Source organism: Euprymna scolopes, chromosome 42 (assembly GCF_053919585.1).
Source record: "Euprymna scolopes isolate OS-2025 chromosome 42, ASM5391958v1, whole genome shotgun sequence".
NCBI lineage: Eukaryota > Metazoa > Mollusca > Cephalopoda > Sepiida > Sepiolidae > Euprymna > Euprymna scolopes.
The window spans coordinates 7,720,732-7,738,064 of NC_136523.1; the positions used below are offsets into that span (position 1 = coordinate 7,720,732).

General features: G+C 33.5%; 1 protein-coding gene across 1 annotated transcript in view; it reads right to left on the reverse strand.

The window, feature by feature from the left end:
- LOC145266920 (NHL repeat-containing protein 2-like) overlaps positions 1–17,333 on the reverse strand; it is a 70,624-nt gene that overhangs the window by 43,221 nt on the left and 10,070 nt on the right. The window contains exon 2 of the mRNA XM_080122715.1: positions 7,725–8,320. Coding sequence (XP_079978841.1) covers positions 7,725–8,320 — 596 coding nt within the window. The remainder of the gene's footprint in view (positions 1–7,724; positions 8,321–17,333) is intronic.

The following is a 17,333-nucleotide window of genomic DNA, read 5'->3' on the forward strand; positions in this document are numbered from 1 at the left end:
AAATTATTTAAAGATTTAAATAATCTCAATTAAATTATTTAAAGATTTAAATAACCTCAATTAAATTATTTAAAGATTTAAATAATCTCAATTAAATTATTTAAAGATTTAAATAATCTCCATTAAATTATTTACAGATTTAAATAATCTCAATTAAATTATTTAAAGATTTAAATAATCTTAATTAAATTATTTACAGATTTAAATCATCTCAATTAAATTATTTAAAGATTTAAATAATCTCAATTAAATTATTTAAAGATTTAAATAATCTCAATTAAATTATTTAAAGATTTAAATAATCTCAATTAAATTATTTACAGATTTAAATAATCTCAATTAAATTATTTAAAGATTTAAATTATCTCAATTAAATTATTTAAAGATTTAAATAATCTAAATTAAATTATTTAAAGATTTAAATAATCTCCATTAAATTATTTAAAGATTTAAATAATCTCCATTAAATTATTTACAGATTTAAATAATCTTAATTAAATTATTTACAGATTTATATTATCTCAATTAAATTATTTAAAGATTTAAATAATCTAAATTAAATTATTTAAAGATTTAAATTATCTCCATTAAATTATTTACAGATTTAAATTATCTCCATTAAATTATTTGCAGATTTAAATAATCTCAATTAAATTATTTAAAGATTTTAATAATCTCAATTAAATTATTTAAAGATTTAAATAATCTCCATTAAATTATTTACAGATTTAAATTATCTCCATTAAATTATTTAAAGATTTAAATAATCTCAATTAAATTATTTAAAGATTTAAATTATCTCCATTAAATTATTTACAGATTTAAATAATCTCAATTAAATTATCTACAGATTTAAATAATCTCAATTAAATTATTTAAAGATTTAAATAATCTCCATTAAATTATTTACAGACTTAAATAATCTCAATTAAATTATTTAAAGATTTATATTATCTCAATTAAATTATTTAAAGATTTAAATAATCTCAATTAAATTATTTAAAGATTTAAATAATCTCCATTAAATTATTTACAGATTTAAATAATCTTAATTAAATTATTTAAAGATTTAAATAATCTTAATTAAATTATTTACAGATTTAAATAATCTCAATTAAATTATTTAAAGATTTAAATAATCTCAATTAAATTATTTAAAGATTTAAATAATCTCAATTAAATTATTTAAAGATTTAAATAATCTCAATTAAATTATTTAAAGATTTAAATAATTATTAAATTATTTAAAGATTTAAATAATCTCAATTAAATTATTTAAAGATTTAAATAATCTCAATTAAATTATTTAAAGATTTAAATAATCTCCATTAAATTATTTACAGATTTAAATAATCTCAATTAAATTATTTAAAGATTTAAATAATCTCCATTAAATTATTTAAAGATTTAAATAATCTCCATTAAATTATTTACAGATTTAAATAATCTCAATTATATAATAAAGAAAAGTTATAAGCTTTTATACTTTTTGTATTCTTTTTTACACATTTTCATTCATATATATATATATATATATATATATATATATATATATATATTACTACTTAATATGTATATATTTAGTAGAAATGGTAATTAATAAAAACCTGAAGAAAGTGCTCAATACTGCCAAAAAACGGTCGTGTAGCTGAAACAAAAATGTAACTGAACAGAAAAAAAATGGTAATAAAAAATAAAACGTATATATATATATATATATATATATATATATATATATACAGAGAGAGAGAGAGAGAGAGAGAGAGAGAGGGAGTGGGGAGAAACAAGTGAATCTATTTTGCCTTTAACTCATCAGAAGAAATAGCAACAACCAATCTGTCAACAGGAGATAAAGTGTGTTTTTACAAGATTAAAAATCCGAAAATTAGAAGAGAAACTGTAAAAACCTTATAATATGTTTACATTACGTAATTAGGATTTATACACACACACACACACACACACACATATATAATGTTAAGATATGCATGTATGCTCCTAGAATACGTAGGTTTTACTCAGTATAAAAATTGTTTTTTTATATTTCATATTTTGTTTATATATTTCAATATCTGTCTGTCTCTCTCTCTCTCTCTTTCTTTCTATATATATATATATATATATATATATATATATATATATATATATATACACGTGTAGGCGAGAAACATACGTGCACACATGAAGTGGCCACAAAAAACTAGGAACTCGAGACTTCTGGAAAATCTACAACAGTGTAGTAAATAATGGGCAATCAACAATTCCCCCACTAACCAACAATCACGAGGTTGTCTCCTTAACAACCGACAAGGCTAACATGCTTGCCAGTCGGTTTGCCTCAAACTCCACACTGGACCCTTCCAACCACCCCCTACCTGACTTTCCTATGCGGACAGACGCCACACTAGACGATCTGAAAACCACCCCTGCTCAGGTGCATGCTATCATAAAAAACCTTGACACCTCAAAAGCATGTGGACCCGATCTTATCCCAGCTGTGCTATTAAAAAAGTGCTCAGCCGAAGTAGCTCCAGTTCTCTCCAAACTCTACAACAAATGTCTTAATGAAGCTTGCTTTCCGGGCTGTTGGAAAACTGCTTCTGTTGTACCAGTATTCAAGAATTCTGGCGAAAGGACAGACCCATCAAATTATCGCCCCATTAGCCTCCTCCCACTTTTTGCCAAAATATTTGAGACCATAATTAACCATGCTCTAGTCCATCATCTTACAGATGCTAAACTACTGACTGACAAACAATATGGATTTAGACAAGCCCGTTCCACAGCAGACATCCTCACTGTGATCTCTGAACGTATATACCATTCACTGGACAAAGCGGGGGAAGGCAGAGCGGTAGCTCTAGATATATCTAAGGCTTTTGACAGGGTATGGCATGAGGGTCTCCTCAGTAAAATCAGATCATACGGTATCACTGGTAGAATACTTAACATAATTAAATCCTTCTTAGATAAGAGAAAAATCCAGGTAGTCCTCGACGATCGCACATCTAAACAATATGATATAAATGCGGGAGTGCCCCAGGGTTCTATCCTTGGACCTCTATTGTTCCTGATATTCATAAATGACCTCCCCGACAACATTGCCTCCGAGATGGGTATATATGCTGATGACACTACACTCTATGGCAGACACGACAGGAAGACGAATGAACACATTTCTAAAGAAATGGCAGAAACACTAGAGGAAGACCTCCAATCTGTAGTGGAATGGGGACAAAAGTGGTTGGTCGCGTTCAATGCTGCCAAGACTAAACTAGTTTCATCCAATAATTACAAGAAACCCTCTCTACCACCCATAGCAATGGCCAACGACTCTTTATCTGAGAGTCCATCTTTCAAACTCCTTGGCCTAACGTTCACAGGAAACATGAGTTGGAACAATTACATTGAAGGCATTGCCAGGGCCGCTGCAAGAAAGGTAGGCTCTCTCTACCGTGCTAGAAAACTACTAACACCCGAAAGTATCCCGTACCTCTATAAGGCCACCATTCGCCCATGTATGGAGTATTGCTGCCACATCTGGGCTGGTGCATCTGCTACTAGTCTCTCGCTCCTTGACAAGGTTCAAAAGAGAGTCGCAAACCTGATAGGCCCTGAACTGGCATCTAAGCTTCAGCCTCTGTCCCATCGATGAAATGTTGCATCCCTCTGCCTTTTCTACAAGTATTTTAGTGGTGAATGCTCTGACGAACTGCAATCACTTGTGCCCCCACGACGCGAGCACCCTCGACAAACCCGACAGGCTACTAGATCCCACCCCCACACTGTAGAGATCCCTAGATGTAAAAGATCTTTTTACTCCAATAGTTTCTTCCCCAGAACCGCAAGACTCTGGAATTCCATTCCAGGTCCCTGCTTCCCCAACAGTACTGACGTGCAGAAGTTCAAGTGTAACGTGAACCGACACCTTGCTGCCCAAATCCCTACATAGTACCCCAGTAGTTGTTGCCCCTGATAGTAGCCCCCTACACCAAAGTGGCAATTTGCCTTGTTTGGGGTGAAAATGTAATGAAAAAAAAAAAAAAATGTTACAGAAAAATTGTAAAAAATAATCTATAATAAATCAAATAATATAAGGGAGATAAGTCATTGTTTAAGCCGTAAAGAGTTATCTCCCTATTATATTTAAAGTTTTTATAATCTTCTAACTGAAATACTTTTTCAAACAAACTGAACCAAAAAAAAAATATATATTTTTTTGGTACTGTAAAATAATGCTGAAGGATAAGAAGACAGAATAGTTAGGCAAAATTAAATATTAATGCTACATGGGTCTGAATTATAATATCCAACAAGATAACTTTATTTATAAAATATATAAGAATGAAATTATTATTTTGATGATTATTCAGATTGGCACTTATGGCGGCAATTAAAAGTAAAGAAAATACAGAAAAGTCCGTATGATATATATACCAGTCACAGAACACAGATGAAATAATCCAAAAATCACATAGTTTGATCAAGTACGATCTTTTAATTCAAGAAAATCAAATCCTACTATGTGTCAATGAAGGCGAAAAAGTAGCGACCATAGTAGAATCAAGGACAGACAACTGACTTTCATTTTAATTTTTTTTTTTCAATAATGTCGAAAAAACACACGAAATGCAAGATTTAAAACCAAACAATAATTTATTAACATGTATTTAAAAATAAATGTTTTCCAGAAGATAAAATTTTTAAATTCTACAAACATTTTTTAGAAAGATCATCTATAATATAAATCTCACCTGTCTGTTTAAATATATGTGTATTTGTATGTATGTTTGTATGTATGTCTGCCTAAAACTTTCAACAGAGGCAACGGATTTTCACAAGATTGGTATTGTTTTGGAGCTCGACCCTTTCAGACGACAAATATCCAAAAATTGGCTAAAATCATTAATTTCTTCACCCTCAACTGGGCACTTTTCTACAAGGAGGGGAGGGGGTCACATTTTTTTTGTTGGTATTTTTGAAACTCATCCCCTCTTTTCGATTGACTAGCCTTAATTTAAACATAAAGCACTTCTGGTTTGGCAATCAGCGCAACAGCAAAGATGTCACGTTTTTTTTTTCCTCCTTGGCAGTATGGGTTTAAGCCTGTCTGCATACTACCACATTTTTTTTTTTTTTTTTTTGCTCAACACACACTTCCAAATATCCTGACAACGTTGGGCATCCACGCTAGTCTTTTATATAAATCTCAAATGTTTGTTTATTTTTTTTATTTATTTTTTATTTTTTTTTTATTTTTCTTCCTTTGAAGATTGTAATGCCGGGTATGGGGCGGCCAAACCAACTGCCAACATTGCCCCGCTTTTTTATTGAAACCAACCGAGAGCTCTTTTTAGTATCCTCGCTGTTCCCTTAAGTGCAATTGTCTGAATCTCTTTTGCACTTGGTTCACCAGGAATATTAGTTAGGTAGGACTTCAGGTTCTTCTTCATAAGTCCTGTGGCACCTATGATAACTGGTATGATCGATATCCCCTTTAGGTTCCAGTTTCTTTTCATATCATACATGAGACCTTGGTATTTGGTCTGTTTCTCTCTTTCAGCTCTGTTAAGACCGCTATCATTAGGAACACTCACTTCAATCAAGGTTGCAACTCTGACTTATTCCATATAACTATGTCAGGTTTCACAGTGTATGTATGTTTGTATGTCTCACTAAAACTTTCAACACATGCGACCAACACTGATGAAATTGATATCGTTTGGAAAGCTCAGTCTCTCAGCCAAATAATATACAAAAATTGGCTAAAAACATTTCTTTTCACCGTCAACTGGGCTGTTTTTTACAAGGGGGGGGTAAGTCTTTATGTTGACATTTTTGCGAATCATTCAAGCCTTGCGTGAACAACGTCACATAAAACAGGTTATTTCAAACGCGTGTGGCGTCACAACTGTGGTGGGCGAATCGATAAGACCGTTTGCTTTTTTTTTCACCTCCTTTTCCTCTTGCACATTACTGGTTTGAACCTGTCTACTACTCCTATTTATTTTTTTTTGCATTCGCATGGGTACTCACTGCTATTTTGAGTTGTTTTAATAAATTTTTTAAGGCTTTCGCTGCTCAACCAACCCCCTTACATACACCTCGACACAACTGGGCAACGCTGGGCACCCAGGCTAGATTTATATAAGTTAAAAAACAAAATTTGAAGAATATTAAAATAACTTTGATGTTCACTTATTGGTAAAAAATGGCAAACTTGTTTTTCGAAAATAAAAGAAATTACTTGATCAATTTTTGTGATTTTTGGAATATACCATCTTCATTTCCATAACAAGTGGGTACATGATAAAAAGGTTTTTCTTGATTTTTGTTTATTGCTATGAGTGCCAATTTGAATAAGCACCATTTTTCTTTTTTAATATAATAGAAAATATATAAGAAAAAACAAACTTTGAAAATTAGAAATACAGAGCTCAATATTCTTACGGATAGAGTTATATCGGCTTCCACTCTGCCATTTTCAAATATTTTATTCTTATTTATATAATTTCATTTATTATTCAAGATTGTTGTCATCATAACGCTCTTCTTGAATAGAGAACATTTTTTAAAATTTATGTTGTGGTCTTGCAGGCCAATAATAATCAAGACAAACACATTGATGTAGTTAAAAATGTTTATAAAAAGAAGTATATTACAGAAATACGTGTCATGATTCTGGGGCCATAACTACCACCAAGAGCAGTATCTACTTCCTTCCTACTGCAGGAAAATGTGACACAAGGTCAGAAGGTAGGGAGAATTAAGCTAGCGCTCCTACAGAAAAATCACACTGGCCTTTTCCAAATTGCCTGGCCAGACCCGTGGGCATAATCAAGACAAACACGGTGGTGTAGTTAACAAAAGTTTATAAAGAGAAGTATATTACAGAAATACGTGTCATGATTCTGGGGTCATAACTACCACCAATAGCAGTATCTACTTCTTTTCTACTGCAGGAAAATGTGACACAAGGTCAGAAGGTGGGGAGAATCAAGCCAGCGCTCCTACAGAAAGATCACGCTGGCCTTTTAAAAATTGCCTGGCCAGCCCTGTCGGGATTCCCCAGTCAAGACGCAATAAACTTACTCTGCCTTAAAGAGGGTAGGCATGGCCTGGGAGGGTGGAACTCCTAGGACTACCCAGAATTAATGCTTCAGCTCAATAGATAAAAAAATTTTTCTGCCGGATTGATTGTTGAGATGATCTTGATTGGCATGTCTGTCATCGCCATTGTATGCCAAATAAATGATGCCACAGCGGTAGTTATTGTGTCTTGGTAAGTTTATTTATTCCAGAAATAGATATATCAAAGTCCAATGTAAACAAGTTCTTATTGAACCATCCTCTTAAATAATCTAATCATACCAAATTTCCACTACTAACGATTACTATGCTATTGTTCCAATGACTACTGTACACACGTTAACATCTATCCTCGAGTGGCTTGAAGGCCTTGATATGTGGTGACCTCTTTGTAACTAAACAAAAAAAAAAAACCCAACTTACAGCGTAACAACTTTCAAACTGAAGCCAAAAAGATTTTGATATTGTTGAACAAAAGCAGAAAAGAAAAATGGCTTGTTAGAATCAAATATCAAGGTGTCAGATACAATGCTATTTGAGTCTGAGTTCTAAAATCCAAGATAACTTTATATGTTATATGGGATTTTTCTTCCTTGCCTATGGCTAAAATGAAAAATATCTAAAGGCACCCTTACCTTAATACAACCCGTCATTGTATCACATACGACGATCCGATTGTTTCCACTGTCAGCAATGTACAACGTTGATCCGTCAGAATTCAAACATAACTTTCCCGGAAATTTTAACAGATTGCTTTTCTGCCCTTCTTTTTCCAAGGATATCGGAAGAGCGTGGGGCCGAATCATTCGCATGTCTCTGTAATAATCAAGTGTCGCACCTACAAACTCCAGGAGCTTTTGCCGATTCCCTTCGCCAGCAAAGGAATGAATGTATTGCCTCTCTGGTCCCAGAAGTACAAACGTCGGCCAACAGTTTATCATCAGTTCATTCCATAAGAAAGCGTCAGGATCGTTGACGACTGGATGGTGAATATTGTGACGCAGGATGGCATTTCGGACGTTGTCCAATACTTTCTCATTGTGAAATTTTGCTGAGTGGACACCGATGACAACCACTCCTTCCTCGACGCTATATTCCTGCTCAAGCGCTTCAAGATCTGGGAGGACATGGATGCAGTTCATACAGCAATACGTGAAAAAGTCAAGGACTGTCACTTTGCCAGTCAAGTGTTCGGACATGGTCAGTGGTGAAGAATTTATCCAATCCAAACCTTTGAAAATAATATCAAATAAATAAAATAATAGATGTATGTATGTGCGTGTATCTGTGAATATTTAACCGATAAAATTTTAAACTACAGATCACATAGCACTGAAATCAACAGGAAATACTAATCCAACCAAGGATGGTTTATAAAAATATAAAATCTTTGTTTGGATGGATGCATAATGTGTACAGACATATATCGGCAAGTTGAAATGCAAAAATGTTCATTTCAACTTGCCAACATATTTCTATTAGTTTTGCGCATGCGCAACTTCATTCATAACTTGAAGTGGTTTAATTAAAAATCTTTCTTATGTATCTGTCGATAGCTCTAATGGAAGAAAACGTGGCTGGAGGGATACATGTTTTGGTTTTGATTCTAGCTGATGGCACCCAGGTAATTTTTAAAAAAAAATCTTTTGAAATTAGTAGTATATATTAGGTACAATATAATATTCAATAGAAGATTGGCTCTGTCATAATAAATACGATATCTGCATGAATCAAAATATATTTAAATGTATTTTACGACTGGGCATGGCTGCCCCCCCCCCCTCCATATTAGTCTAATATATAAAAGGCAAAATGGGTGTGCGCGTTTGTGTGTATGTCCACAAAAGGGTTTTTATGTCGGTTAGATTCTGGGAGAAATTTTTTTTACACTTCCTAGATCGCAATACCTCAGATTTGCAAACGGACATCGTCTCTATCATTTTTTTGATCAAGTTTTAAAAAATTCCCCCGTTTCGAGTGTTTGTTTGTCTTTTTCGTATAAATAAAGTGAAACTAATCGAAGCAAACGCCACTACCTGCCCTTCCAGTCGGGTAGTATCTGTTCTGCAATTGGTCAATATAGAGGAAACCCTTCACACTGAGACAATTACTATTTATTTAGGTACTGCCAGAGTGCCCCCTTTTTTAGGAGAGCTGCTTTCCCCCCCCCCCACATTAAAAACGATCTTCATGGAAGGTTTAAAAGCCACACCATTTCTGCAAGTCATCTTTTTGATCGACTATGTTAGATTTGAATGCTTTACACTTCCGGTCACGTGATGGAGTAGGAGTAAGACGTCAGGTTTTATTTCACTTTCTTTTCCGTCTTCACGTCATGGCTCGAGCCTGCCTACCTACTACCACTTTTTTTTTGTTCTCAACACACACCTACAAACATCCGGGCAACGTCCGGCAACCCTGCTAGTATCAAATAAATGTAGATCAAAAACTAATAATCAATTTGGGTCGAGGAGGAACAAAACTATCGTTAGTTATGTGGACACTAATATTAATATTTGTTCACACATCCATGTGATGGTGGCTAAGTGGTTAATGACACAGACTGAAAACGTGAGTGCGGCAAGTTTGAATTCAGTTCCTTCCACACCTGACCTTGTCATCAGCATAAATGAGAATATTATTCTGCAAATTAACATTTATGCTGATGAAATCACCTTCTATTCTGGTATTGCTTCTCGCCCATCTTTCTCGTATCAGTTATAATATGCAGTTGATCTAGAAGTTGATTTGTCCTATAATTGATTGGGGTAAGAAACGGGTTGTTTTGTTTAATCCTGTTAAGGCTCAACTATTGTCTTTCGAATCGCAGATGTATTCCTTTCTTTCAAGAGTCTATGAGAATTTTAAATGCTATTACAAAAATGTCTGGAAACTTATTTCATTACTTCATAATATGTTCATTATTCAGACTACTGTTCTTATCTGAAGCGTTATTTGACCAATGCAATGACCCATGGTGTAACGGATAAATTACTAAGTTCAGTTGTGACACTCTTCAGCAGATCAAAGGTTCAATCTTCAAACACTTAAAATATAATAGTGAATTATTTAGGACTTCTACCCTGTCATAGCTAACAGAACAATGGCATGATATCCTTGTGGATTAAATAAAGGGTTCTGTTCAAATTTTGTGCAGATTCCTGAATTCAACAAAGATTCCTGAGTTCAACAAAGATTCCTGAGTTCAACAAAGATTCCTGAATTCAACAAAGATTCCTGAGTTCAACAAAGATTCCTGAATTCAACAAAGATTCCTGAATTCAACAAAGATTCCTGAATTCAACAAAGATCCCTGAGTTCAACAAAGATTCCTGAATTCAACAAAGATTCCTGAATTCAACAAAGATTCCTGAATTCAACAAAGATCCCTGAATTCAACAAAGATTCCTGAATTCAACAAAGATTCCTGAATTCAACAAAGATTCCTGAATTCAACAAAGATCCCTAAGTTCAACAAAGATTCCTGAGTTCAACAAAGATTCCTGAATTCAACAAAGATTCCTGAATTCAACAAAGATTCCTGAGTTCAACAAAGATCCCTGAATTCAACAAAGATTCCTGAATTCAACAAAGATTCCTGAATTCAACAAAGATTCCTGAATTCAACAAAGATTCCTGAATTCAACAAAGATTCCTGAATTCAACAAGATAAAGATCCCTGAGTTCAACAAGACAAAGATCCCTGAGTTCAACAAGATAAAGATCCTTGAGTTCAACAAGATAAAGATCCCTGAGTTCAACAAGATAAAGATCCCTGAATTCAACAAAGATTCCTGAGTTCAACAAAGATTCCTGAATTCGACAAAGATCCCTGAGTTCAACAAGATAAAGATCCCTGAGTTCAACAAGATAACGATCCCTGAGTTAAACAAGATAAAGATCCCTGAGTTCAACAAGACAAAGATCCCTGAGTTCAACAAGATAAAAATCCCTGAGTTCAACAAGATAAAGATCCCTGAGTTCAACAAGATAAAGATCCCTGAGTTCAACAAGACAAAGATCTCTGAGTTCAACAAGACAAAGATCCCTGAGTTCAACAAGATAAAGATCCCTGAGTTCAACAAGATAAAGATCCCTGAGTTCAACAAAGATTCCTGAATTCGACAAAGATCCCTGAGTTCAACAAGATAAAGATCCCTGAGTTCAGCAAGATAAAGATCCCTGAGTTCAACAAGATAAAGATCCCTGAGTTCAACAAGACAAAGATCCCTGAGTTCAACAAGATAAATATCCCTGAGTTCAACAAGATAAAGATCCCTGAGTTCAACAAGATAAATATCCCTGAGTTCAACAAGATAAAGATCCCTGAGTTCAACAAGACAAAGATCTCTGAGTTCAACAAGACAAAGATCCCTGAGTTCAACAAGATAAAGATCCCTGAGTTCAACAAGATAAAGATCCCTGAGTTCAACAAGATAACGATCCCTGAGTTCAACAAGATAAAGATCCCTGAGTTCAACAAGATAAAGAACCCTGAGTTCAACAAGATAAAGATCCCTGAGTTCAACAAAATAAAGATCCCTGAGTTCAACAAGATAACGATCCCTGAGTTCAACAAGATAAAGATCCCTGAGTTCAACAAGATAAAGATCCCTGAGTTCAACAAGATAAAGATCCCTGAGTTCAACAAGATAAAGATCCCTGAGTTCAACAAGACAAAGATCTCTGAGTTCAACAAGACAAAGATCCCTGAGTTCAACAAGATAAAGATCCCTGAGTTCAACAAGATAAAGATCCCTGAGTTCAACAAGATAACGATCCCTGAGTTCAACAAGATAAAGAACCCTGAGTTCAACAAGATAAAGATCCCTGAGTTCAAAAAGATAAAGATCCCTGAGTACAACAAGATAAAGAACCCTGAGTTCAACAAGATAAAGAACCCTGAGTTCAACAAGATAAAGATCCCTGAGTTCAACAAGATAAAGATCCCTGAGTTCAACAAGATAACGATCCCTGAGTTCAACAAGATAACGATCCCTGAGTTCAACAAGATAAAGATCCCTGAGTTCAACAAGATAAAGATCCCTGAGGTTCAACAAGATAAAGATCCCTGAATTTAAGAAGGTCTGATTTGCCTGGCCAGTCCTGATTTTACTTTTAATTATTATTCAATCTTCAGACACTTAATATATATGGTCCTGGATATGACCTTAAACTATATCCGATGGTGAGGCCCCAGCTTGCGGGCTTTGGGGAATGTGGAGCCACCCTTTAATTGTCATTGCTCCCATGTCCACTCTGACCTGGAGTGGTAGGGTTAGGGTCCCAACTATGGGTTGAAGAGAAACCAACTTGAAAAAAAAAAAAAATTCTATTGAGAAATTTTGGAAAATAACTAGATTCGGCATTAAATAACCTGAAAAGGGTTGATATGCCGTAAAACAAAAACAATCAACCAACCATCCAACTTTCCTGAGATTCTTATGGATGGCTCTGCTCTCGATGAGAAATCGACTCTAAAACTTCTTGATCCTTTCTTTTTCATCAAATCTTTCTTGGAGTCCGCATATTAAATCCTTTGCTCTGCTTTTCATAAAATCTATTCACTCTATCGATCTAAACACTTTCTCACCCATGGGATTGTTCTCTATCTCTACAAATCTACTACCAAACCATGGGAGTATTATTGTCGTATTTGAGCTGGTGAATCTGTGTTCCATTTGAAGGTTCTTGATAAATTGCAGAAACCTATCTAATTTGATTGACCCCCCCCTACTTTCTTCTCAATCTGAACTGAATATTTATATACTACTTATGAACATCTATGTGAAAAAAAAAAAAGAAACCAGCAATGCAAGTAAAATTCAATGTTTTGTTTGTCATTAAGAAATGGAAAGAATTGTTTAAGGGTTGATACAAAATGGAAAAGACAAGTTTTGTAAGAAGTGGCCGTTTTGTAGAGTTTATTTGATAATAGGAAAGAGGGTCAGCCTTAGTTTGATTATAAAGACAACATTTTTTAGCCACAATTTTAATTTTATTCGACCATCATTTCACCAACACACAGCAAGGGTGAGGGGCTTAGTATTATTTGATCTATTATTGATTGATCTCGAAATTGATTTGGGTTCTATTATGGATTGGAGTAAGAAATGGCTTCTTTAGTTTAATCTTGTAAAAAACTCAGCTATTGTCTTTCACTTGTAGGTGTATCCCTTTTCTTCCTGAGATTCTTATGGATGACTTTGCTCGCGATGAGAAATCGACTCTAAAATATTTTGGTCTTTCTTTATCACAAAATCTTTCTTGGATTCCATGTATTAAATCCATTGCTTTTTCTGCTTCTCAAAAAAGTAGGTTCTTTCTATTGTTCTAAACACTTCCTCACACCCGAGGCTATTTGCTTCCTCTATAAATCTACTATCAACCCATGTATGGAGTACTGTTGTCATATTTTGTGTGGTGAATCTGTGTCCCATTATAAGGTTCTTGATAAATTACAGAAACCTATCTAATTTGATTGACTCCCCCCCCCTTCTACTTTCTTCTTCGCTGCAATCTATCTCTCTCACTGACGTGAGGTTGTTAGTCTTAGTCTTTTTTACAAATACTATGGCATATGCTCTTCAGAATTGTCTGTTCTATTCCCTGCTTCCTTTGTTCCAGCTCATTTGACTTGTTGGTCTAGTGGTCTCCATCAATTTGTTGTTTTAATACCTTATTGTAATACAGCTTCCTATTCCAGTAGCTTATTTCCCTTTGTTCTAGCTCGTTTGACTTGTTGGTCTTGAGGTCTCCATCAATTCGTTGTTTTACGTAGAAATAGTAACTGAGCCTTTGGTAACATTTATTTGTTGTGTATTTATTTCTTCACACACCACCTTTTTTTTTTCTTTGTTGGCTATTCTGGAAAAGCATCAAATATGCCATTATTTTTTTTTTTTTTTTTATTTGTTCAATTATTATTGTTTTTATTTTATTTATTTTATTTATTTTTATGTTATTTTATGTTAATTTTATTTATTTAATTTTTTATTTTATGTTAATTTTATTTATTATATTTTCTATTTTATGTTAATTTTATTTATTATATTTTCTATTTTTTAATTGTTTTTTATTCTATTGTATTTTATTTATTTTTTCTTATTTTATTTATTTTCTTATTTTATTTATTTTTTCTTATTTTATTTATTTTGTCTTATTTTATTTATTTTTTCTTATTTTATTTACTTTTTCTTATTTTATTTATTTTCTTATTTGTTTTTTTATACTTGATGAATTTTCATAATTTTTTGATATATTACTATTTTCGACACGGTAGTTAAGTACGTAATATTGTGACATATTTTAAAAATCAATTTGTTGACTTTATCTTAACAATAGGTATGTGTAAAATTAATAGCCGATGCTCAGAATATATAAATATTTTGACCCCACCAAAAATCAGGAAATTAATTAATTTTAATGAAATTTTCAGAGAATGAATTTTTCAAATAATGATCACGGAATATAATCAACTCATTATTTTTATTTGAATCTTAGTGGAAATGTATTATTTTGTTTAAACAGTTATGGTTTTCAGTAGTAAAAAAAAAAAAATATTTATTTTTGCTTTTTTTATGGAAATAAAGTATCATAAATTGTAAGAAAAAAAAAAATCAGAAAAATTAATTTTTTCAGGAACATTACAAAAAAAAGACCCTAAAGTCCACATTAATGAATTTGATATGACTCAAAGAAAAATTAATTTCTCGAACTACCGGAATTAAGCATTGTTTACTTAATATTTTCACACAAGAAAATTGCAAAAAATATTTCTACTTTTTTTTTTTAGATTACATGTTTCGCAGAATTTTTATATGCAAGATTCAAATATTTTCCTTGCTTGAATAATCGTGAAACTTTCAACGTAACATAATTTTTATATAATCTTGAAAAATAAAAAAAATATTTTTAATTTAAAAGCAGGAACACAGAAAAAAAATTAAATTAAAAAAATGGTAAAAATTATACAAACGTTCACGAGGGGAATGTATAGATAAACGGCTGGGAAAAAAGAAAACCAGCATTCCCTACCTCCCAATAACTACCTGATGTCATTTGCAGACAGTCTTTTGACTTTCTGACATTTTGGATTTTTGTAGAATTCACTTGGTTTGTTTTTACTGAAGCAAAGCTAAAATTAGCCTTACAAGTTGATTTTTTCTTTTTAGATAATTGTTATTTTGTCAACTTGCATGAAAAGAGCTATGTAAAAGATGCTTAAAACCGTTTGTATTATGCAAATACCATCAGTAGTTCAAAAGTTATGAGAATTTTTAGTGCTAAAATTTAGGCTTTTCCGTGGACATTTTTCTTTAGAAAAAGTGGGCTAAATTACGGACCTCAACATTTCAAGAAATTCGGTAATTTCACCACCATTTATTTATTTTCCAAATTATTCTCATGAAACTTGACAGTCTTATGTAAAATTGTGTGCTCTTTTTGATTATGTAGTCAAATCTGATGTATCTCTTTACCATAAGCCATGGATTATAAATTAAGATGTACAAATTTCAATTTTTTTTTAAACTGGTGAATGGTATCATTTATTTATTTTTTTATTACATTTTCACCCAAAACAAAGCACATTGCCACTTTGATGTAGGGGGCTACTATCAGGGACATAAGCTACAAGGGTACTATGTAGGGAGTTGGACGGCAAGATGTCGGTTCATGTTACACTTGAACTTTACAGTTGGGGAAGCAGGGACCCGGAACGAAATTCCAAAGTCTAGCAGTTCTGGGGAAGAAACTACTGGAGTAGAAGGTTCTCTTACATCTAGGGATCTCTACTGTGAAGTGGTGGGATTTAGCTGCTTGTCGGGTTTGTCGGGGGTATTTACGTTGAGGGGGTACAAGTGCTTGTAGTTCGTCAGAGCATCCACCGTTAAAGTACTTGTAGAATGGGCAGAGAGATGCAACATTTCGTCGATGGGACAGAGGCTGAAGCTTAGATGACAGTTCAGGACGGCGACTCTCTTTTGAACCTTGTCTGGGAGCGAGAGACTAGTAGTAGATGCAGCAGCCCAAATATGACAATAATTCTCCATACACGGGCGAATGGTGGCAATATAGAGGTACAGGATACCTTTGGGCGTTAGTAGCTTTCTAGCACGGTAGAGAGAACCTATCTTCTTTGCAGCGGTCCTGGCAATGCTCTCAATGTAATTGTTCCAACTCATGTTTCCTGTGAACGTTAAGCCGAGGAGTTTAAAAGATGTACTTTTAGATAAAGAGTCCTAGCCATTGCTATTGGTGGTAGAGAAGATTTTTTGTAATTATTGAAGGAAATCAGTTTAGTCTTGGCAGCATTGAATGTGACCATCCATTTATGTCCCCATTCCACAGATCGGAGGTCATTCTCTAGTGTTTCTACCATTTCTTTAGATATGTGTTCATTTGTTTTCCTGTTGTGTCTGTTATAGAGCGTGGTGTCATCAGCATATATACCCATCTCACAGACGATTTTGTCAGGGAGGTTATTTATGAATATTAGGAATAATAGAGGTCCAAGGATAGACCCTTGAAGCACTCCCACATTTATATCATATTGTTTAGATGTACGACCGTCGAGGACAACCTGGATTTTTCTCTTATCTAAGGATTTAATTATGTTAAGTATTCTTCCAGTGATACCGTATGATCTGATTTTCCTGAGAAGACCTTCATGCCATATCTTGTCAAAAGCCTTAAATATATCTAGAGCTACCGCTCTACCCTCCCCTGCTTTGTCCAGTGAATATATACATTCAGAGATTACAGTTAGGATGTCTGCTGTGGAACGGGCTTGCCTAAATCCATATTGTTGGTCGGTCAGAAGTTTAGCATCTGTAAGGTGATGGACTAGAGCTTGGTTAATTATGGACTCAAATATTTTGGCGAAAAGTGGGAGGAGCCTAATGGGGTGATAATTTACTGGGTCAGTTCTTTTGCCAGAATTCTTGAAAACTGGTACCGCAGAAGCAGTTTTCATCATACAGTTGGTGTCTATTCATGAACAAAACTAAGTATTATAGAGGTATTTAAATATAGCTTTATTGAGAACAGGCATTTTCCTGCCTCCTCACCAAACGAGAGCTTAATCTGGGGTGTAGCTATTGAATGCCTAAAGAGCATTCATGGGTGGTATTTACTACTCCCCTCAAAGAAAAAGAAATTGAGTAGATATGAATTAATCTCAGAAATAAATGGAAGAAAATTTTTCATATAGATTTTGGATTTCGGTAAAAGATGGAAATTCC